This window comes from Magnolia sinica, chromosome 13, assembly GCF_029962835.1.
Source record: "Magnolia sinica isolate HGM2019 chromosome 13, MsV1, whole genome shotgun sequence".
NCBI lineage: Eukaryota > Viridiplantae > Streptophyta > Magnoliopsida > Magnoliales > Magnoliaceae > Magnolia > Magnolia sinica.
Window position 1 is genome coordinate 27,941,168 of NC_080585.1, and position 24,202 is coordinate 27,965,369.

The window sequence follows — 24,202 nt, forward strand, 5'->3', positions numbered from 1 at the left end:
TAACTATTCCGAATCCACGGAACTTCTTTGGACTCCTCACAGAGACTTCTCGAATCTACGAGGAAAGAAAGCAGAAAATAGAAATAAATTCTAATAAATTCAAAATTGATTAATGAATCAATGAAAACGAGTTCACAACCCTCTAAATAGGGGTACCAAGCAATGAGAAAGAAATCAGAATCAAACTACCACTAAAACTCGTAGAATTCGCGACTTACTATAAATAGTAAACTTACTATTTATAGACGGTCGTGATGTCTACTAGTCCGCAAGGTTTCCGGCCAAAAATAGTAAGTGTCCTATTTGGCTTCACCAAAACGTTCTCCTAATTATTCTAAGCTCTTTTCATGTTGGGCGCAACTCCTAAAGCCCGTAGATAAAGAGTTATAATCAAACTAAAACTTACTATTTATAGTAAAAATGAAATTAAAACAGGGAAACGACCGTCGATCAAGGAGTTTTTCGCAATTTCAGACTGCATAACCTCGCATAGCAGGGTTGGTTGGCTAAAACAGCTCATTCTACCCCAAAATCATATATTTTACGTCAGATAACTCATTCCGGATTGCGAGATACTCCCGATCTAAGGTCCGATGGTCCGGATCACTTCTGTCGTCGACCGGGCCTTTTTTGATCCATCTTGGCCATGAAACTGTCCGCGACCCGCTCTACATCAGCTTGGGTCATGCTAATCTTGATGTATGTGTCTTAGAAAGAATGAATAGTAGATCTTGCTCACTAACATGTATATAGGTTTTTATTTTTATTTTTTGAATATGGTTTATTGTCATGCAAGATTCTCTATATCTGGGCCATGTTTGATGATCCAAACCATTCATTTAGTGAACCATAGCACGGACGGAGAAAGTTACTGCTACATGATTAAGAGAAAAAGAATACAACAAGGTCCATGTTCAATGGAAGAATGGTCCAATGCCGAAGGGTTAGTATCTTCCAACATTGGATATTTGGGGAAATCCCCATCTGTAGCTGGCTCCATCATGTAAACTGCCTGGATGACTGAAAATGGACCCCACGTGTAAGGAATCCCCTGCTGAAAATGTTTTGCAGGTCTCATTTCAATGAGCACCTCATTTGAAGGGAACATGTCTAAATCCGAGGAGACGACACGTGTCAAAGATTCAGGCCATTGATAAGTAGGAGGTTGGAGTTGAACTTAGATCAACCGGTCAGATTTTATTATTATTATTTTCAATTAGGTAATTCATTACAGCACAAATGAACATTGATCTGGACCGTTGAAATAGTGATCCCTAGTCTGGATGCAGCATGGCCAGAAAATCACAATGGTTGAACTATCCAAGCCAGCCAATCAATGACCAACGAATGGACGATTGGAACGAAAATGATCAGAGGTAAGAATTCAATGGGCAAAATCAAATGATGAAGCTTGTTTAATCGAAGTGATTTTTGGGCCCTGTACCATCCACAGGAAACAGATTGGCTACTGACCCTGCCACTAGCCATTGGCTAGTGGTGGGTGCTCTGGGGCCCCACCATGATGCATGTGTTTCACCCATGCTGTCCACCCATTCTTGCAGATCATTTTATGATATGATCCCAAAAATGAGCTTGATCAAATCTCAAGTGGACCGTATAGTGTTGATTGAACGCCCACTATTAAAAACTTCTTGGGGCCACAAAAGTTTTGAATCAAGCTGATATATACATTTTCCCTTCATCCAAGTCTGTATGACCTAAGCAACAGGTTAGATGTCAAATAACCATTACAGTGGGCCCTTGGAGGTTTTTAATGGTGGAAATTCAATCACTACTGTTTTCCCATAGTGTGGTCCACCTAAGATTTAGATCTATATAAATTTTGAGATAAAGCCTTAAAATTATCTTCCAAAATGGATGAACGGCGGAAATAAAACACATACATCATGGTCGAGTCCACGTAGCACCGACCACTAGCCGCTGGCTTGAGGCAGCGTCACCGACTCAACTAGCCAAACCGCGTCCCCATCCACAATGGAGCCCATGACATGGACTCTACGGACTGGCCGGCATCCACGAAAGGCACATGTAGGGTAGAACGAATTGGCTACTCTCCCTGCCACCAGCCCGCTGGCTGATGGTCGGTGCTCTGTGGGCCCCACATAATGTACGTTTTTCGTCCATTCCGTCCATCCATTTTTATAGATCATTTTAGAGCTTAATAAAAAAATGAGAGGTATACAAATCTCATGTGGACCACACCACAGGAAAACAATAGTGATTGGATATCCACCATTAAAATCCTCCTAAGGCTCAATGTGCTGTTTATTTGACATCCAATCTGTTTATTAGGTCATACAGACCCAGATGAATGGAAAAAACAAATATCAGCTTGATCCAAACTTTTATAGACCCCAAAAAGTTTTTGATGGTCCACGTTCATTCAATACTATTTCCTCTAATATGGTCCACTTGACATTGGTATATACCTCATTTTTGGTCTCATGCCATAAAATGGTCTATAAAAATAGATGGACGGCATGGATGAAACACATATATCATGGTGGGGCCACAGAGCACCGACCGCCATCCATCCAATCGGTTTCCCATGTAGGGTGGATGAGCTACACCTCGTTGTTAAATATTAACAGATAGCGACAACGGTGGAAGCCACCTGTGGTGCGATTATTCTACACAGAAAATTGTGGGACGGCCTTATTCGTAGTAGGACAACGGTATTAGGTAGCATAAGGCTGTGAGAATGTTATTGGTTTGGTGATTAGCTATGTTGGGCTCACGTGGTCTGTGCATGACATCCACTCCGATCATCAGGTGAACCCTTACACGTTTGGGCTGGAGCCCACTCATGCAGACCCAATTTTAAGATGAGCCACACTACGTGAAAGAATTAAGAGGGAATACCCACTCGTTAAAATCTTACAGACTGTTTTTGTGTCCTATCATGATATGCATGTACCATCCAATATTCCATGCATCTACCATGTATGGTCCACCTCAACAAAGGAACAACTTGAAATTTATGGGATTTTTAAAACTCATGTGGCAACCCGGCCTAGAATTTAGTAGTTTTAGGCATGATTTAACACTTTTCCTTGAGTTAAGCCCTTCTAAGTTTTGGATCGGATAACTTGGACAGTCCAATCAGTCCATCTAAACTGTTCATTAAGTCTAGAACACGTTACATGTTTTACCATGTAAAAATAAGATTGATTGTATGATCAAATCTATATTTATTGGCCTATTTTATATAGCCGTCCTTATTTCCAACTCATGGATATGATTGTTATGGTTGTCTGATAGAAGTGATTCTTTTGAATCATAAGCAATCCATGATAGGATCTATCAAATAGATGGATCGAATCATTTGTTAGACCTATTTTTGTACAAAAGATTTTGACTGTTAATATTAGAGACTATTCATCAGATGGTTACCATCATCAAATTGGCTTTATATTTGTAAGCTAGCCAATGAATTTTTTTGTAAAACCTAATGTACAGTGTAGATCAATCGATTGGAGTGTTAAAGTAGCCCAATGCAAATAGGAGAACTTAAGTTTACAGCTCTCGAAGAGCACTTGAGAATACGCCTTTATCAAATTAGTGTAGATCTAATCCTCTAAATTTTAAATGAATAAACCCATCACTACGGGCCAAAATTAGGGTCAACGAAGATGGAATCATTGTAGAGGGTGAGAAGTACAGCTAATATCAGGGGTTCTTCCAATGAATCGATATTGAATTCCTCGCTACATAGCATTTCTTTTCCTTCTCCATAGCCATTGATTTCATTCACTCAGCCATTGCTCGTTTGTGGAAGTACAACTGTTCTTCGCATACGATACTTCATCAAACTCCGTTTCCTCTTCGTGCGGGTTAAGGGAAGTAATCGGTTTGAATCCAAGCCATCTATTGTGCGGTAAAATCTCAACAGCTCCCTTCCAGCCATTTATATTTTTACCATGAATTTATCCCCTCTTTTAAGGGCAAAAATATCCTTTTATTTTTATGACGATTTTACCCCCACTGAATTCTAACTGTAAGGGCAAAAATACGGCAGCTGGAGTGTAAATGGGCGGCCCGCATCGGGCCGGGCTTGTGCGGGAGATAAGGCCTGAGCCCGTCTCAGGCTTGAATTTCAAGCCCTCTGTAAACTTCCAGTGTAGATTTAAGTGTAACGGCATAGAGGGTGAGGCCCTGATCGTGGGGTCCACCTTGATGTATGAGTTGTATATTGACCACGTCCACTTTTTTCAGTAGTTGATTTTAGGGCATGGTGAAAAAAATGAGATAGATTTAAATCTTAGGTTACCACACAAGAGGGAATTAGTGATGATTAAACACCTACCATTAAAAACTCCGTGCGGGGCCATTTATTTGCTATATAACCTATCGAGAAGGTCACATAGACATGGATAAAAGTGATGTAGAGCAGGTTGCGGACAGTTTCATGGCCAAGATAGATAGAAAAGGCTTGGTCGATGACAAAAGTGATTCGGACTATCGGACCTTAAATTGGGCATATCTCGCAAACTGGAATGAGCTGTTCGACATAACATATATGATTTTGGGGTAGGATGAGCTACTTTAGTCACCCAACCTTGCTATGATTTTGGGGTAGGATGAGCTACTTTAGTCACCCAACCTCGCTATGTCAGGTTGGACACGTCGAATTTACGAAATACCCATTTTATTTTCATTTTTACTATTTGTAGTATGTTTTAGTTTTAGTATAACTCTTCATCCGTTGGGCTTTAAGAGTTGCACCTAACATGAAAAGTGCTTAGAGGAGAACGTCGTGGTTTGGCCAAATAGGACACTTACTATTTTTGGTCAAAAACCTTGCGCATTAGTTTACTATTTATAGTAAGTTGTGAATTCTAGGAGTTTTAGTCATAGTTAACCTTGCGCACTAGTTTACTATTTATAGTAAGTTGTAAATTCTAGGAGTTTTAGTTGTAGTTTGATTCCGAAATATCTTCCATTGCTTAGTATCCCTATTTAAATGGTTGTTAACTCGTTTATTTGATTCATCAATCAATTTCAAATTTTATATAATTTATTTTCTATTTTCTTATTTTTTTCCTCGTGGATTCAAGAAGTCTCTGTAAGGACTCTAGATAAGTTCCGTTGATTCAGAATAGTTATCCTCTTGAGGAAGACGGTGCTCGACCTCACGTTCTTCCATGCATCAAAAAGGAAAACACAAGATCCAAACGTATGTGGCTCCTAAGAAGTTTTTAACCATGGGAGTTTAATCCTTGCTTTATGGTTTACTTAGATTTGGATTTACATCATTTTTTAAACCACGCCTTAAAATGAGCTAGGAAAAGACTGGTGATGTAGAATGGGGGTTGCGGATAATTTCATGGCCAAGATGGACCAGAAAAGGCCTGATCGCAAGCGGAAGTGATCCGGACTGTCAGGACCTTAAATTGGGCGTATCTCGCAATTCAGAATGAGTCATTCGACGTACCATATATGATTTTGGGATAGGACGGGGTACTTTAGCTACCCAAATACCATCAAATCAACGGTTGAATTCCCGTTTTATTTTTGTTTTTACTATTTATAATAAGTTTTAGTTTGAGTATAACTCTTCATCTGTTAGGCTTTAAGAGTTGCACCCAACATGAAAAGTGCTTAGAAGAATTAGGAAAACATCATGATTCGACCAAATAGGACACTTACTATTTTTGGCCGAAAACCATGCACACCAGTAGACATCACAACCATCTAGTTTACTATTTATAGTAAGTCGCGAATTCTAGAAGTTTTAGTTGTAGTTTGATTCCGAAACTTCTCCCATGACTTAGTATCCCTATTTAAGGGGTTGTAAACTCATTTATTGCAATCATCAATCTAACTACGAATTTTCTAGAATTTATTTCTATTTTCTTGTTTCTTTTCTCGTGCATTCGAGAAATCTCTGTAAGGAGCCAAGAGAAGTTCCATGGATTTAGAACAGTTATTCCCCGTGAGGAAGATGGTGGTGGACCTCACGTCCTTCCCTGCATCAAATAGACAACATAGATACACAACATATACATTAAGGTGGGCCCCATGGTTAGGGCCTCACCCATCACTTAATCTATGTCCCATTCATTCCAGTGTACAGGACAATTTCTTTCCACTTGGCTCACCTAAATAATGGATGGGCCTGATGTTTGGGCCCAGGCTCAAGCTTTTGTGTGGTATCTAACAGTTGGTGTGGATTTTATATTAACATCACAGTGGGTCCCATAAGTATAAGGGTGTACTTATCTCTCCTAACTGTTTCCCTTGGTATGGCATACCTAAATCACACGTCCGTTTGGTTTTTTGTCCATGGACCTAGTGCAGGATCACACATCTAATGGTTGGAGTAAATCTCACGTACACATTAAGGTGGGTCTCCTAGAAAATAAAGGTTGGGTATGCTATGAAAGATATTTTACTTACACATTTCAGGCAATGAGAGAGGGGTGATTCACAGGTCTTTTTGGAAAAGGGGATCGTTCCACTTAGGGGCTCCACCTTGGAGTTGATGTAAAATCCACCTCATCCATTAAGCGTTTCACACCATTTTACATCCATGGCCCAAAAATCTGCTTGACTTATAATTCAAATGGGCCACACAATTAGAAAAGTTACACATGGCAAGGTTCACTTCCGAACAATTTCCCTTGGTGTGGCCCACACGAATCAAGGATGGGCCTGATTTTTAGGCCTAGTGTCTAAATATTAGTGTGGCATCTAATAGTTGAAGTGAATTTTATATAATCATCATGATGGGTGTGGATGTCTCTCTTGCAACTAACCTGAATCATATCTCACTACAAGAAATAGCACTTTTACTGACGAAATTTTTGCTGATGAAAAAAATTTCGTTGGTAAAAGTACTGTTTTACCGACTAAATTTTTTCGTCGGTAAAACAACATTTTTACCGACAATTTTTTTTTGTCGGTAATAATGTTTTTACCGACGAAAATTTTCGTCAATAAAACTATTATAATTTTTAAGATAGAAAATTTTCGCGCTATTTTGAAAACTTTCGCGGTAGGAGTTTTATCGACAAAAATTTTCGTCGGTAAAAAGCACAAAACCACTTTTACTGACGAAAATTTTCGTCGGTAAAACTGCTATATTTTTCAGATAGAAAATTTCTGCGCTGAGTTTTACCAACGAACTGATATCGTCGAGAATAATGTTTTTATCGACGAAAATTTTCGTCGATAAAACTGTTATATTTTTAACTTAGAAAATTTTCGCGTTGAGTTTTACCGACAAACTGAAACCGTCGGGAATAATGTTTTTACCGAGAAAAATAGTGGACAACATGGATTGAACATAGCCTCCTTGAATTCATGGAACATCTCCTGATCATTCCCTGTGAATAATAAATCATCAACATATAGGCAGGCTATGAGCATATTTTCATGAACATTCTTTTTGATATACACGGCATGCTCATACGGACATTTTTTAAAGCCTTTTTTTTGAAGATAGTTGTCAATACGTGCATTACAAGCATGTGGGGCCTGCTTTAACCCATCCAAGGCTTTCTTCAAATGATATACATTATGCTCCTCTCCTTTTACAATGAAGCCATCAGGTTGGTCAACATAGATGTCTTCTTCAGTATTCCATTTAGGAATGCAAACTTTACATTTAGTTGGTAGATTTTCCAACTACAATGAACAATAAGAGAGATTATTATCCTTATAGTGTCAAGTCGAGCAACTAGGGTGAAAACTTCTTTCTAGTCTACCCTGTATTTTTATTTGTAGCCCTTTGCTACGAGCCTTGCCTTATATCGTTCGATCTTACCATCGGCATTCCGCTTGATTTTATACACCCACTTGAGACTAATGGTCCTCTAGCCTTTAGGGAGTGAGATTAGCTCACATGTGTGATTCTTCTTGATAGCATGGATCTCTTCTTCCATAACCTTGCTCCAACATTCTTCATGCACGGCCTCCTCGAATGTGATAGGCTCATGATCTGCATACAGGCAGAGCAAATTCACTTCCTCAGTTTCTGCTTAGATCTTGTTGAGACTTCTCATTTTAATAGGAGCCAAGGGTGAAGGAGAATTGGAAGAAGATGTGCTTGCTGAATTCCAATTCGATGAAGTACTTCTAGGGGAGATGGAATGTACTCCTGGATTGCTACGATTCGAAGGAGGTGATGTGGGTGTCTACTCCTGGTTTACATGCCTCTCTTCTATATATTATTCGACCTCGACCTGATTTTCTTTGGCCAAATCTTCCTGGTTACACTTACATGCTTCTTCCTCGCAGAAGGCCACATCTCTACTTACCACCGCCTTATTAGTTAGTGGGTTGTAGAGCTTGTATGCTTTTGACTCTTCGCTGTAGTTGATGAAGATATACTTCTCGCCACGATCATCAAGTTTTTCTTTCTTGCTTCTAGAACTTGAGCATAGGAAACACACCCAAAGATTTTAATGTGCGCCATGCTCAGCTTGTAGCTACTCCATGCCTCCTGTGGTGTCATGAACCTAACGCTCTTAGTGGAAAACCAATTGAGCAAATATGCAGTACATGCAACTGCCTCTCTTCAAAAACTCTTCGGTTAGCATTTTTCCTTCAACATGGTCCTCGTTATGTCGAGGATGGTGCGGTTCTTTCGTTCAGCAATTCCATTCAGTTGTGGCATATAAGTTGTAGTGTTTTGTTGCATAATGCCTTGTTCCTTACAATATTCTCAAAAAACATTTGAGGTGTACTCCCCACCTTCGTCAAATCTAAGGACCTTGATTTTGTTGTAGCCACTTTCATTTTCAACTCGGGCTTTGAAATTTTTAAAGACAAAAAGAGCTGCAGACTTTTCTTTAATGCATAATAACCAGAGTTTTCTACTATGATCATCAATGAAGGTAATGAGATATCTGTTACCTCCAAGAGATGGTGCCTCCATGGGTCCAAATATATCAGTGTGAACTAATTGCAATGGCTCCTTTGCTCTTTGGGATACTCCAACTGGGAAGGAGTTCTTTTACTGCTTGCCAAGTGTGCACACCTCACACACATGTTCTAGAGCTTTAATAGTAGGCAAGTCATGCACGATGCTTGATGATGACAAGAGCTTAAGGCCATTAAAGTTTAGATGGCCAAAATGAAGATGCAACTTTCATGATTCATTATTGGCACGTCTATAAAGACATTTCTCGATTCTTGTATTTATATGGAGTGGGAACACTCAATTTTTTGCCATTTCGACCTGTGCCACATGTATACCGCATGTATCTTTTAATGACAAAACTGAGTTCTTCATGTGTATCGCATATCCCTTTTCAAGTAGTTAGCCGATGTCGAGGATGTTACTTTTCATGTTGGGTATGTAATATACATTAGAGATAAATTGTAGTTCACCATTTTTCTGGTAAATTTTGATTTTACCTTTACTTTCATCGTAGTTTTTGATGAGTCTTCAAACGTCACATCGCCATGAACTCTTTTTGTGAGTTCCATAAATAGCATTTTGTCGCTGCACATGTGATTGCTTGCACTCATGTTAAGATACCACACATCTGACTGATCACAACCTTTTCCTTGTGTAAGGAAGAATGTGGTTATTTCCTCTTCATGATTTGATGCTTTGGCATAGTTGGATCGTTCATCTTGATCCACTAGCTTGCTCCAACAATCTGATGCATAATAGCTAAACTTGTTGCAATTTTGGCACTGAATATTTTTCATATTTCCACGACCTCGTGTGGATCGGCCTCTACCATTTCCTTTAGCACAGAAATTGGTAAAATTTTGTTGATTTTGTAGATTGCTTGGATTATATCCTAATCCATGCCCTCTTCCTCTTGCACGATTGTTAGTTTTACGACCCCCATGATGTGTATAACCATCTTTGTTCATTTAGAGTTAACTTAGACTCTAAGGTATGTTCAAGTATCGTTCTTGCATTCTTTTACATTCGTTGCTCATGCACTTACAATGATCCCATCAACTCTTCAATGGACAGTTTTTTCAAGTCCTTTGATTCTTCGATCACCACAACTACATTGCTCATGAACTTGCAACGATCCCATAAACTCTTCAATGGACAGTTTTTTCAAGTCTTTTGATTCTTCGATTGCCATAACTACGTGTTCAAACTTGATTATGAGAGATCGCAACTCCTTTTCCATGACACGTATGTTTTCAACTTTTTCACCATTTCTTTTTAAATTGTTAACAATAACAAGTAGACGTGAGAAGTAGTCAGAGATACTCTCACCTTCCTTCATGTGAGCCGCCTCGAACTCGGCTCTTAGTATTTGAAGGCAAACCCGCTTCACTCGATCAACACCTTTGAAGATGGTGCTAAGAGTATCCCAACCTTGCAAGATTGATGTCGCTTTGTTAATCTTTTCAAAGGTTGATTCATCCAACGCTTGATAGAGGATGAATGAAGACTTCTGGTTTATCTTCCTTCGATTTTTTAGGGCGGTCTTTTCCTCATTGGTCGAAGGTGGCTTCCTCCTCCATAGTGGGTTCTACATACCCATCGGTGACAATCTCCCATATATCTTGCGACCCGAACATCGCCTTCATTTGGATGCACCTATTTTCATAGTTGTCCTTTGACAACTTAAGAACCTGCGACTGGATTGTGGTGGACATCTTTACACGAACAAGCTTTATGGGTTGGACGAATTGGCTTTACTAAGCCTCAAGACGACCCAGACAATCTTCTCTTCTTTTTTTTTTTTGGAAGAAGGAAGGGCTGATTTTTTTGAGAAGGAATTGAGAGGGGGATGGAATAGAAATCTGATTTTTAAACAGATTTTTCTGAAAAAACTTTCTACTCTTAGCTAAAAACTGTTGTGACCTCAACCAAAATTAAACCTGGCTTTAATACCAGTTTGTTGGCTGTACAAACCAAATTTTATAAGTGTTTTAAGAAGACAAAATTTTGGCTTTACAAAGCCTTAACACAACTAAAAAATATTGATTATGTAGAAGGACGGAAGAAATAAAAGAAATAACCAAAAAAATAAAACTGTCTCACTGTTTTTACTGTTGCTTCACTTCTTGCTTCAGCCAGATACATAAGGTGCCTTTTTATAGGCTTTTAAATGAAAGGTGAAAAGACAACAATACCTCTAATAGGAGCTTCCAACATTAAATATTTCTAGAAACTACACAACCTTTAAATCTTCCAAAACACCTCCATAAGAACTGCTGTTAAGCATTGGAAGTTCAACAAATAGGCAGTTGTTGGAGATGGTTTTGGTTTGTAACTCCAATAGCTTCCACGCCTCTCTCAACAGAGAGGAAAATTGATATAGAGCGGGTCGCGAACACTTTCATGGTCAAGATGGACCAGAGAAGGCCTAATCTAATGTAGCTTCTCCTACCCCAAAATCATATATGGGACGTTAAACAACTCATTCCGGTTTGCGAGATACACCTGCTTTAGGCACTTTTGCTTCCCTGCGAGTCTTCTCTAGTCTATCTTAGCTATGAAAGTGTCCACAACCTGCTCTACATCACAATAACCTTGCCAGTCCTACAATTGATGTGCCTTACCTGTGCATTTCTTTTTTGCCATTCATTTGCATGCCAACAATAGAAAAGTTAGATACTTGACTCACTGACGACACATTTGGCATCGTTGATCCTAATGGGGCCATCAGATCAACGGTTTTAGTAAACCATGTGCCCCACATATACAAACTTGGTGCACAACATGGAACTCGACCTGTGCTATGTTAGGATTTGTGCTGCGGAATCACACAGATTTAGATTTAGGATAATAATCAATGACACCAAGCAAACACAAGAGAACATGAAGATTTAATGTGGAAAACCCTTGTGGGAAAAAACCACGACACAAAGCGACAAAATTCTACTATGAAAGCATAAATTACAAAGATAGAGAACTTATCCGATTCGAACAACCTCGAATCTCACCCTTGCTACACTCTTTAGAAACCTTAAAACTCTTTTAGGAACCCTTGGAACCCCTTTAGAAAACCTTAGTATACCCTAGAATAGCCCTAGGGACCCCTATTTATAGTTTAGGAAACTCTACTTATGCACCTCCTTTGGAAAATTCTGGAAACCGCCTCAAATTTACGCAGTCTACGCAAGATCTGCGTAACCCTCGACCTCGACTGGTCGAGCCTGAACCTCGATTGGTCGAGCGTCCCGGCCACCCATAATACATGCTCGCTGGACTTCTAATTGAGCGAGCCTCGACTGGTTGAGCAGCTCCCTCGACCGGTCGAGCAGCGCGGTGAATACAAGATTTAAAACATCTTGATATGTACCGTATTAACAACTACAACATTACAAGCACTATCATTGCCCATAAATACTTGTTCACCATCGCACTCCCTGTAACTAGCGAACCAACTCTGATGAGAAATCATGTGAGAAGATTCCCCTGTGTCTAAAATCCACTCGTCCTTACGATCATCGTAAAAGTGTCTAATTATAGACATAGAAAAAACATTACCATCACATCCACTCGTCCTTACGATCATCATATAAGTGTCTAATTATATACACAGACAAAACATCACCATTACATCCACTCGATCCGTCTGACATGGCAGCATTGGCCTCCCTGTACAAAGCGTTAGATTCTTCTCTCTTAGATTTAGGATTTGTACAATCCTTCTTCACATGTCCTTCCATCCCAGAGTTCCAATACTTTACATTTCCTTTACCCTTGCCCTGTACCTTGTTCAGAATTCCTATCCCTTGTAAGCAGTGCGTCAAAAGATATCCCCATGTCGACATTAAACTTTCTCATAGCCTTCCCTTGAAGGACTGAGATAACAATGTCGACACTCAAGGTTTTATTCATAGTTCACATTATGTCCTTCAATGACTCATACGATGCCAGAAGAGAATTCATCAACAAATATGCTTGTTCTTCATCTTTTATCACTTCCTCCATATCCAATAATTTACAAACCAATTTATTAAAGTTGCTAATGTGAGCCTCCAGATCTCTACCATCTACCATCTTGAAGTTATACCACTGCTGCTTCAAGTGTAGGCGATTTTCAAAGGATTTTTTCGCATAGACATCCTCTAACTTCCATCATAACTTAGCCGCAGTTTTCTCCCTCATAACATTGTAGAGAACCTCATCCGTGAGACATAAATGGATCGATGATAAAGCCTTCTTATCAAGAGTATTTCAATCATCATCAGTCATAGTAGATTTTCGCTCCTCAAGAGCACCATCTTCGCCTTGCTTGATTAAGGAACTGGTCATCTTGATCTTTCATAACTCAAAATTATTTTTCCTAAGTACTTCTCAATATCATACCTAGTGCTTCTCCTTGATGCTAATTTCTCAGATTCAAATCTATGCCCCAACAATTGCTTTGATACCACTTGTTGGGATTTGTGCTGCAAAATCACACAAATCTAGATTTAGGATAACAATTCAATGGCACCAAGCAAACACAAGAGAACACAAAGATTTAATGTGGAAAACCCTTGCGAAAAAAAACCATGGCACAAAGCCACAGAATTCCACCATGAAAGCATAAATTACAAAGAGAGAGGATTTACCCGATTCGAACAACCTCGAATCTCACCCTTGCTACACCCTTTAGAAACCCTAAAACCCTTTTAGGAACCCTTGGAACCCCTTTAGAAAACCTTAGCATACCCTAGAATAGCTCTAGGGACCCCTATTTATAGTTCAGGAAACTCTACTTACGTATCTCCTTTGAAAAATTTCGAAAACCACCTCAAATTTACGCATTCCGCGTAGGATCTACGTAACCCTTAACTAGTCGAGTTAGGGCCTCGACTGGTCGAAGGGCACCCTCGACCGGTCGAGCTTGACCCTCGACTGGTCTAGCGTCCCGGACACCCAAAATACATGCTCGCTAGACTTCGAGTCGAGCGAGCCTCAACTGGTCGAGTAACCCCCTCGACCGGTCGAGCAAGACGGTGAATACAAGATTTAAGACATCTTTTTACAACATGCTATTTACTAAAGAAAAAAAATGCTCCAACACCCACACGACACTGTAAGTTACATTGCTCTCAGTTGTATTTGGATAACTTTGACAGTCCAACAAGCTACATCTAAACTATTCATTAAGCCTAAAACATGTTTCAAGGGCTACCATATATAAGCAAAACTTCTTGGATGGTCAAATCCATCTTGATTGGGCCATCTTTTGTAGCCGTCTCATGGATAGGATAGGATTGTTATGATTGTTTATTAGAAGTGATTCTTTCGAATCATAAGCAATCTATGATGGGAGTTATCAAATAGATGGATTGAATTGTTGGTTAGACCTATTTTTGTACAAATGATCATGACTGTCCATATTAGAGGTCATTGATCACATGGGTTAGGATCGTTGTATTGTATCGGTGTGATATTTGCATGATAAACATTCGATATCAATCAATTGGAGTGATTAAGTATCCCAATGCAAATAGGAGAACTAAGCACTTGAGCATCTCTCATGATGGGGGGCCGAGTCCTTTTGTTGTTGGCCCTGCCCGAACAGCTTTTTGTACCGCCTTGTGCTCTTCCCGAGATGAAATACAATATTAAGGGTTTATATATATATATATATATATATATATATATATATATATATATATATATATATATATAGAAATGGTCAACTAAGATGGAATCATTCTGAGAGAAATATGAGACCATTAACATACCTGAGAAATACGGCTAATATAAGGGGTTCTTCCAAATGAAATATTGACATTGAACTCCTTAATAACATTTATGAGGGCTCATTTCCACACTTTTTCTCTTCTCCCTCCACAGCTACAGATTTCATTAGCCCAGTCATCATCGACATTGTTTCTCGCTTGTGGGTGTCCCACCACTGTACGCATACGATAAGTCGTCAACCTCTGTTTGTGCAAACAACTAGTGGAGGTTCTCACTCCCTGCATTACGTGAAGGAATCGGGTTAAATCCACAGCCATCTATTGTGCGGTAAAATCTCAACTATTTCCTGCCAACCATTTTATGATGAATTTATCCTCTCTTAAGGTATGTTGTGAAGCCTAATTGCAATGGCAAAAATATCCAAAGCTGGTGGCCCCGTGTATTGTAGAAATAGAGATAAAATTCATTAAAAAAAATTAAAAAATAAATAAAAACACGAGCAGCTTATGGGCACTTTCTTTAACACCTACCCACTGGTTTCAACATATATATACTGTATACATGTGCACATGTAAGTTAATCCAGTCTTTTAATTGAAACTGTCCTTCTCAGTGTGAATGAGCTGTCATTGATGGCCTAAACTTTAGGTAGCTTCTTCCTACTTGCATTCCATCCTTGCTTGTGGAATGGAATGTAGACCATAGCTTTGCTTGTGGCCACCATGTGGTGTATTTCTCATCAAACCCATCAATCAGGGGGGTATGAATAGAAGATACAAATATCAGCCTGATAAAAAAAACTCAGGTGGGCCACACCTTGTGAACTTAGTGGCTTTGGGAGAAAATTATCATTATTCCAGTTGATCTCATTTATGTAACTTTTTATCAGGCTAATATTTGTATTTGCAATTTAAATAAGAATTCTCAACTGAAGGACGGAATGGACTTTTACATGTGCAACATGGTGGACCTTACATACTATCAGTACTCGTGCGGGCTCCCCACATTAAGGGAAGGGTAATCTAAGCCATCCATTTTGTAGAAAATTCTCAACCATTCCTTACCAACCATCTACAAATTTATAACAAATTTACCCTTTCTTAATGAATTTTGTGAAGCCTAATGGCACCGGCAAAAATATTCAAAGCTGCCATCATCCAAGATGGTAGCCATTGTCTCACATATGAATATAATAATCATTTTAGAGAAACGAAGAGCTGATGCGGATTGAGTATTTCCCTGTCACCACCGACATTCCTAGTGCCCTGATGTAAGAACTATTTGATCGAGCCTCCTTATGCGAGGTTGCCCAGTCAAATCCCATGACATAAAGTCACTGAAATGTCGGCATTAACAGGGGCAGTACTAATCCATTCTTGCAGCAAACTTGTATTGCAGTAGTTTAGCAAACAATACCACCTTGGTACTGTCTGCTACTGGAAGAGCTCTGTGGCCCCACCATGATGTATGCATTTTATCAACTCTATCCCGCCATTATTTCAGCCCATCTGAGGGCATGAGCCAAAATGAGGTAAATCAAAATCTCAGGTGGACCACACCATAAAAAACAGAGTTGATTGAACGCCCACCATTAAAAACTTCCTTAGGTCCACTGTAATATTTATATGACATCTAACCTATTAATTAGGTCACACAGACATAGCTGGAGATAAAATATACATCGGATTCATCCAAAACTTTCATAGCGCCCCAAGTAAAATTTTAATGGTGAGGGTTCAATCCCCGCTGGGGTGTAGTCCACTGAGATTTGGATCTCTTTTTTGGGGGGCACAGCTTTGGTGAATCCCTGACTGTGGGGCCCACTATGATGTATCTGCCTTACGTCTACACTGTCCATCCATTTTGGTGGTTCATTTTAGTGCATGATCCCAAAAATATGAAGGACATTCAAACCTTAGGTGGGCCACACCACAGGAAACAACAGTGATCGATTACCCACCATTAAAAACTTCTTGGGGCCACCATAACTACATAATACTTATTTCCCATCCAACCTATTGATAAGGTCATATACTTGGATGAAGGGACCATGGAAATATCAGCTTGATCCAAAACTTGTGTGGCCCACAAGAAGTTTTTAATGGTCAATCACCACTGTTTCCTGTTGTGTGGTCCACCTGAGCTGTCAAAACAGATGGATAGTGTATATGTAAGGTACATATATCATGGTAGGCCATCACAAGGCTCCACCTACCATAATGGATCTAGGGTTCCATCGAAGCTGCACCCATTTTTTGGCTTATGTCTAAAAAGAGCTGAAAAATGAATGGACAACGTGTCACATTAAGTCTAGAACACTTTTCAAGGGCTATCATGTATGATAAGTGAGGGTGTTTGTTAACTCTTAAAATTAACACTTAACATGTAATTGAGAAAATGTCCTTATCAAGAGTTGTTTTTTAACGCTGAAATCGAAAAGCGCCAAGTGATCTTCCGCAATATTTCATTGAATTCTTTCCACGATAAGAGTCGGGCTTAATGGTGAATGTTGAATGCCCTCCATAAAATTTTCTATTAAAAAAATTTTTGCTTTCAAAATTATCCAATTTCAAGTTAATACGAAATTTTTTAAATTGTTTGCTAAATAGAAAACTAACTTTTAACATGTGAAACTTATGTCCCACCATGATTTATGTCTTTGATCTACACCATCCATCAACTTTTTCAGATCATTCTAGAGCATGAGTCCAAAAATGAGGTCCATGTAAAACTCAAGTGGGCCACGCCATAAAAACCAATGGAAATTGAATAAAACTCACGTTGATCATTAAAAACCTTTCAGGGGCCATAAAAGTTTTGGATCATGTTGATCTTTGATTTTTCTCTTCATCTGGCCTATATGACCTAATTAATAGATTGTATGTCAAATAAACAGTACAGTGGGCCTTTGGAGAATTTTAATGGTGGATATCCAATTACTATTGTTTTCGTATGGTGTTGTCTACCTGAGATTTATATCCCTCTCAATTTTTTTGTGTGTGCCCTAAAATGATTAGAAAAAATGGATGAACGGAATGGATGAAACACATACATCATGATGGGCCCATAGAGCACTGACCACCAGCCACAGGGTTAGTGGCAACCACAGGGTTACTGGCAGGGGGAGTAGATACTTGTCTTGGGAAGACGAGCGCCTATGCTCCTCGAGCTCCCGAGTCGTGCGAACGGTTCAAAGGAGATCAAAGTTACATGAGCCCACAATGATGTATTTATTATATCCATTTTTTTGATATCATTTTAGAGTATTACCTAAAAAATGAATCATTTCCAAAGTTCAAATGGTTCGCACCAAAAATAATAGCGGGATAATGATTTTCACAGTAAAAAATTTGTAGGGCCCACCATAATGTTTATTTTCCATCCAATCTATTCATAAGGTCACAAATACAAAACAAATTTCATATTTATCCGAAACTTCTGTGACCACCAAAAGAATTTCAATGGTAAACCTTCAATACCCCACTGCTTTTTGCAGTGTGGTACACTTGATTTTTAGATCTGTCTTATTTTTCGGCTCAAGCCTTAAGACGAGCTCGAAAAATGGATGGACGGTTTGAATATAACACATACTTTATGATGTGACCAACGGAACTTGCTGACGTTAATACACCAGCTACATATCTGGGGTGGGTGTGGTACACCAGCCAATCCGCTTCCGTCGAGATGGGAAATTGCGGCTGAAGTGACGTCACCAAGTTATTGGGACCCACCATGATGTAAATGTTGTATCCACACCGTCCATCCATTTGGTGATATAAATTTATGGTATGAGCCAAATAACAAGTCAAATCCAAAGCTCAAGTGGACCCCACAGCAGAAATAGTAGAGAGAGTGCCGTCCATGGTTAAAAATTTCTAAGGGCCACGAAAGTTTTTTATCAAGCTGAAATTTGTGTTTTTCCTTCTTTCATGTCTGTTTTAACTTATGAACACGTTGGATCTCAGATAAACATCATAGTAGACCTCAGGAAGGTTTCAATGGTGGGCATCACTCTTCCCACTGTTTTCTGTGGTGGGGTCCACTCCAGATTTGGATCTGACTCCTTCTTTGTCTCATGCCCTAAAATAATATCTCCAAATGGATGGATGGTGTGGATACAACACATACATCATGGTGGTCCCTCGGAACTTGGTGACTTCACTTCATAGTCTGGTTAGTCAACCATGATCCGCCTCCTGTGAAAGCCTAAAGATCCCGGGGCTACTGCAATGTTTGTTAGAAAGCATGTCAATCCATCCATTTTTCGAGCTCATTTTATGACATGCGACGAAAAATAAGATGTATCCAAAACTTAAATGGCCACATGATAGGAAATAGTGGAGATTTTGTGACGACTTTGAATTATTTATATGGTCTAAAAAGTTTTGTATCGGTTTAAGTTTCCGATGTTTTCGCTTCATTTCAGTCAAAATGACCTTATAAACAGTTTGGATGTGGAGTCCAGGAACGTCTCTACGGTAGGCATTCCTTTCCCACTGTTTCATCTTGTATGGCCTACTTGAGTTTCGGATACTCCTCATTTTGGTCTAATGTCCTAAAATGAGCTCAAAAAATGGATGGACGTGTTGGATTTCTCACAAACATCACAGTGGGCCCACCCAACATCCTTGCCCTCGAACTTTATATGAAAGGCTTTCGTTAGGAAATCCACATGGATTTACCGCTAAACCTCTTGCATAATTCCCTATGCTAGAAACATTGGTGGGGCCCACCTTCATGTTTATGAGAAATCCACCCTGCCCATCAATTTTGTGAGTTTATTTTAGGACATGGGACCAAAACTGAGGTGAATCCAATAATCAAGTGGGCCCTAAACATGTGGATTGAACGTCCTAATTTGAAATATTCGTGGGGCAACATAAGGAATTTATCTATTTTTTTTTTTTTTATGAATAATGATAATTAAATTTTCTCTTAATTACTTTAGTTTACTTGAATTAAATAGAATAATTTTATTTTCATTTAATGAAAATAATTTCTTTATAATGTAAAAAATTTCCAAACAATAGATAGGGACAAATGTGTCAAATTAACATATTTCGATCATTTCAGATGCTGTTAGCAAACATGTTATTTCAAATTCGGTACTTAATTTTCAGACTTCCACCATAATTACTAAGCAAGTTTTTTGACTTCATATTTCAAATTTCATATTCGGACTTCATATTTCAAATTCAAGCTTTAGACTTCAGATTTAGCAAACGGGGCTGAGTCTGCTTGATTGATCAAATCCATCTTGATTGAGCCTTTTTTTTAAAAATTTATTTATTTATAGCCGTTGGGACTCATGGATAGGATTATTATGATTGTCTAACACAAGTGATTCTTTAGAATCAAAAGCAATCTATGATGGGAGCAATCAAATAGATAGATGGCATTGTTGGTTAGACCTTCTTTTTTTTTCTTTTTTTTTTCATGCTAGCCCATGATTTTTTTGTTGAACTTAATGGACAGTCAAGATCAATCGAATAAATTGTTTAAGTTTCCCAAGCAACTAGGAGAACTAAACTTACAATTATGTGAGAGATCTTACCCTTGAGCATCTCTCTTTGAGTGTGGGTAGTCCTTTCGTTGAAGGCATAAAAGATTCTAGTGGCTTCTCATTAGTTTCATTATAATTTTTATGTTAGATCTACACCTTCCACAAAAATTTTCAGATAATTTTATAGCAAGATCCTCAAAATGAGGTACATCCAAAGCTCAACTGGATCACACCACAAAAAGTAATGGGGATTGAACAAACTAGCGTTGAAACCTTCTTAGGGCCAACCGTGAGACTCATTCGGGGGGAGGGATTGACATTGAGCCCCTCATTTGCATTTTGAGAGCTCATTTCCACCCATTTTCTTTTTCCCTCCACAGACATGGAGTGCATCAGCCAAATCATCAACATAATATCTAGATGGTGGGATCCAATCGCTCGTCCCATCATTGAGCTTGAAGACAGCTTCAGCTCCCTAGAGGAAGCTATGGAAGAATTGAAATGCGTGAGGAATGACGTGAAGACAAGGGTGGATGTCGCTGAGTGGGAGCTGCTCAAATGCAAGGACGAGGTTCAATTTTGGCTGAAAAAGGTAGAAGAAGCCGAAGGAGAAGTGAATGCAAAGGAAGAAACTTTCAAGCAAATGATGAGGTGTCTTTGGAATTGCCATCCAAATTGTTGGTCGGCCTACAGGCTTGGCAAGTGGGTGGAGAAGAAGCTGAAGGATGTAGCTGTGCTGAAGAGCAAAGGTGATTCCTTCAAAGAGGTGGCGAACAAGCAGCTTCCCGATGCTGTTGAAGAGAAGCCTCTTACATTAGCTGTGGGCAGGGACTTGGTGTTGGAGAAGGTTCTAAACTGGATTGGCCAAGGCAAAGTGGGAGTTATTGGAATATATGGAATGGGGGGTGTGGGTAAAACAACACTCCTGAATGATATCAATAACCGATTCCTTAAAAGAAATGATGATTTCTATGTTGTGATTTGGGTGGTGGTGTCTAAAGAATTAAATGTGGGAAATATTCAGATGGATATTGGCAAGCGATTGGGCTTGTCTTGGCAAGAGAATGAAAGCAACAACCAGACACGGGCTCATGACATTCGCAAGATCTTGAGCAATAAGAAATTCATGCTGTTGTTGGATGATATTTGGGAATCGTTGGCTCTAGAGATGGTCGGAATTCCTCATCCAAGCAGCCAAAACATGAGCAAGGTTATTTTCACTACACGATTTGAGGACGTCTGTGGACACATGGCTGCGGACAAGAAGATCAAAGTAGAATGTCTCCCAGCGAAAGAAGCAATGGATCTATTTCGACGGAATGTTGGTGAAGAGGCCATGAAATACCATCCGGAGATACCGATCCTTGCCAAGAGCGTCGCTAAAGAGTGCAAGGGTCTGCCCCTTGCGCTCATCACCATCGGGCGAGCCATGGCATATAAGAAGACACCACAGGAATGGAAGCATGCAATATCAGTTCTGAGCACAAGCAAGCCACCATCGGAGATATCAGGTATGAATGATAAAATGCTTTTGCGCTTGAAATTCAGTTATGATAATCTCGTTGGTGACACGATTAAATCGTGTTTCCTGTACTGCGCACTGTTTCCGGAGGACTACTCCATTCGCAAAGAGCAACTTATAGATTATTGGATAGGCGAAGGATTCTTAGATGGGTGGGATGATGATCTTGACGAAGCCCATAACAAGGGACATGATATCATTGGAAGATTAAAGGCTGCATGCTTGTTGGAGACTGGTTCTGATGAAAAAAGAGAGGTAAAGTTGCATGACGTGATTCGTGATCTGGCATTATGGATAGCTTCAGAGTGCGGGAAGAAGAAGAATAGGTTATTGGTGAGAGCTGGCGTGGGACTGACGTATGCACCGGTGGTTGAGAGGTGGAAGGAGGCCGAGAGGATATCTCTAATGAAAAATGACATAAAAGAAGTAACAGAGACACCTCAATGCCCCAACCTCTTAACCTTGATGCTCCAGTGGAATTTAAATTTTGGAAAAGTCCGCACTGATTTTTATCAGTTCATGCCTCTTCTTAGGGTCTTGGATCTGTCAATCTCTAGGATAGTAGAGCTTCCTGCAGAGATCGGTAACTTGGCAGAGCTACGGTATCTCAATCTATCACTGACGTGGATCACATCATTACCTGAAGAGATAGGAAATCTCGTAAAGCTGAAGCACTTGGACTTGGATTATACATTGTTTTTGGTCAGAATTCCTCAAGGGGCAATCTCCAGGCTTTCTGAGTTAAGAGTGATGAAGCTATTTAATAGTTATTCAAAGTGGGAAGAAGGGAGTGAGGGATTAAATATGAGTGAGTTGGAAGGCTTGGAACGTTTAATCCATCTTGGAATCGCCGTATCATCCATGCATGCTCTTGAAAGGTTGCTCTGCTCAAGCAAGCTGCGGAACGTGGCTCGGTATCTAAGTCTGCACAATTGTGAGGATCTGACTATCTCCAACCAACTATCATCCCTTTTTACTGCAATGAAAAGTCTTCAACGGCTTACTTTTAATGGCTGCAATGGGTTGGTGGAGGTGACAATTAGTGTGGATGCGAAGAAGGATGACGATTATCCTGTTTCGAGCCTAGAATGGCTCGAACTTTGGCAACTCCCCCACTTAAATTGCATTCGGGTGGGCCGCGGATGTTTCAGAAACCTTCACACCATAAGGATTGGGTGGTGTGACAAGTTGAAGAAAATTTATGGTTTACTACAACTTGAAAGTCTTGAAATAATTGATATAAGTGGTTGCAGTGAGCTAGAAGAAGTAATAGGTACGGTCATTCCTGATGATGAAGTTGGAGATATAGGGCTAAAGCAACTAAAACGTATATCACTCTGGAACCTTTCGGAACTAACAAGCATCTGTAGCTATGCACTGCATTTTCCTTCCTTGGAGGAAATCGAGGTCGTTAATTGCCCAAAGTTGAAAAAGCTCCCTCTTTCTCTCCATGGCGCACACAATTCTCTAAGGAAGATAAGTGGTAGGAAAGAATGGTGGGATAATTTAGAGTGGGAAGAAGACGGCATCAAGTCCTATTTTCTTCCTTTTTATCATGAAACGAATTATTGAGTGTCATTGTCAAAGTAGAAATACTTTTTAACAGTTATTTCTTAGGATGTTAGAGTAATTTTAGAAAGGAGTCTGAATTTTTCTTAGATCAAGTGTGCTATGTATTTTTATGTTTAATATGTAATATGTGTACCATTGTACCACATGATATTATATTAATTTCCTATGTTGGCGATTCTACGCATGAGGTGTATTATAACTCTTGAGCATTGTTTACGTCTCCGTACAAGTGAGCTAATTTACATGCTACCACATATACCAGCGCAAAGAGCACCTTTTTGTGTTGACCCAACGTAGTAAAGAACAAGGAACTGTGCATTATATTCCAATTATGCATTTACTTTGGGTCCCACTTGATGAGTGGACTGGCCTGATTCTTGTGTTAGGTATGTTGGGGCCAATTAGCTGGATAGGTTGGATGTCATACTCTCACAACACGAGGGCAACATGCTGGATATTGGTGTCCAACTAGTTATGTTAGATCTACTTAATTAAAAATGCTTTATTTGTGAAATTGAAGCAAGGAAAGATGTGATGAAGTTGATCACCATCTTTCTTGATTAATAAACACCTTGAATTCCCAAGGTAATCTTAAATCCACAAGAGAGTTTTCTGAAATCTATGAGAGAAATAATATATATATCAAAATTTTAATTAATATATTATTCCAAGATAAATAAATTTAGCATGATTAAATAACATAAACAAATCCTAAAACATAATTAAAAGAGTTCTAATTAAATAAGGAAACAAATTTTTAAAATCATAGAAATTTTTGTTGTTCGTCGACCTGTCATTGACTCAAAAGTTGATCGGTCGAACGGGCTAAAAAATATCTAGAGACTAAAACTAAAAATTCTATGAATTTCGAACTATTGAACTGATTGGTCATCCTGTTGAATAGGGCCTTTAACCTGTCAACGAGATTTGTTGACCTATCGAAACTAACAGAAATTGTCCAACTATCAATCTTGAGTTTCTGGCGGAATTTTGACATGTCAACCTGA

The 24,202-nt window shown here is 39.3% G+C and overlaps 1 protein-coding gene across 1 annotated transcript; it reads left to right on the plus strand.

The window, feature by feature from the left end:
• Window positions 1–14,731: 14,731 nt before the first annotated feature.
• On the plus strand, window positions 14,732–23,310 carry LOC131223363 (disease resistance protein RPS2-like). The gene is made up of 2 exons (XM_058218758.1): window positions 14,732–14,926; window positions 20,482–23,310. Exon 2 carries the CDS (start codon window positions 20,484–20,486, stop codon window positions 23,193–23,195), a length of 2,712 nt encoding a protein of 903 aa, XP_058074741.1. The 5' UTR covers window positions 14,732–14,926; window positions 20,482–20,483; the 3' UTR covers window positions 23,196–23,310.
• Window positions 23,311–24,202: the final 892 nt, after the last annotated feature.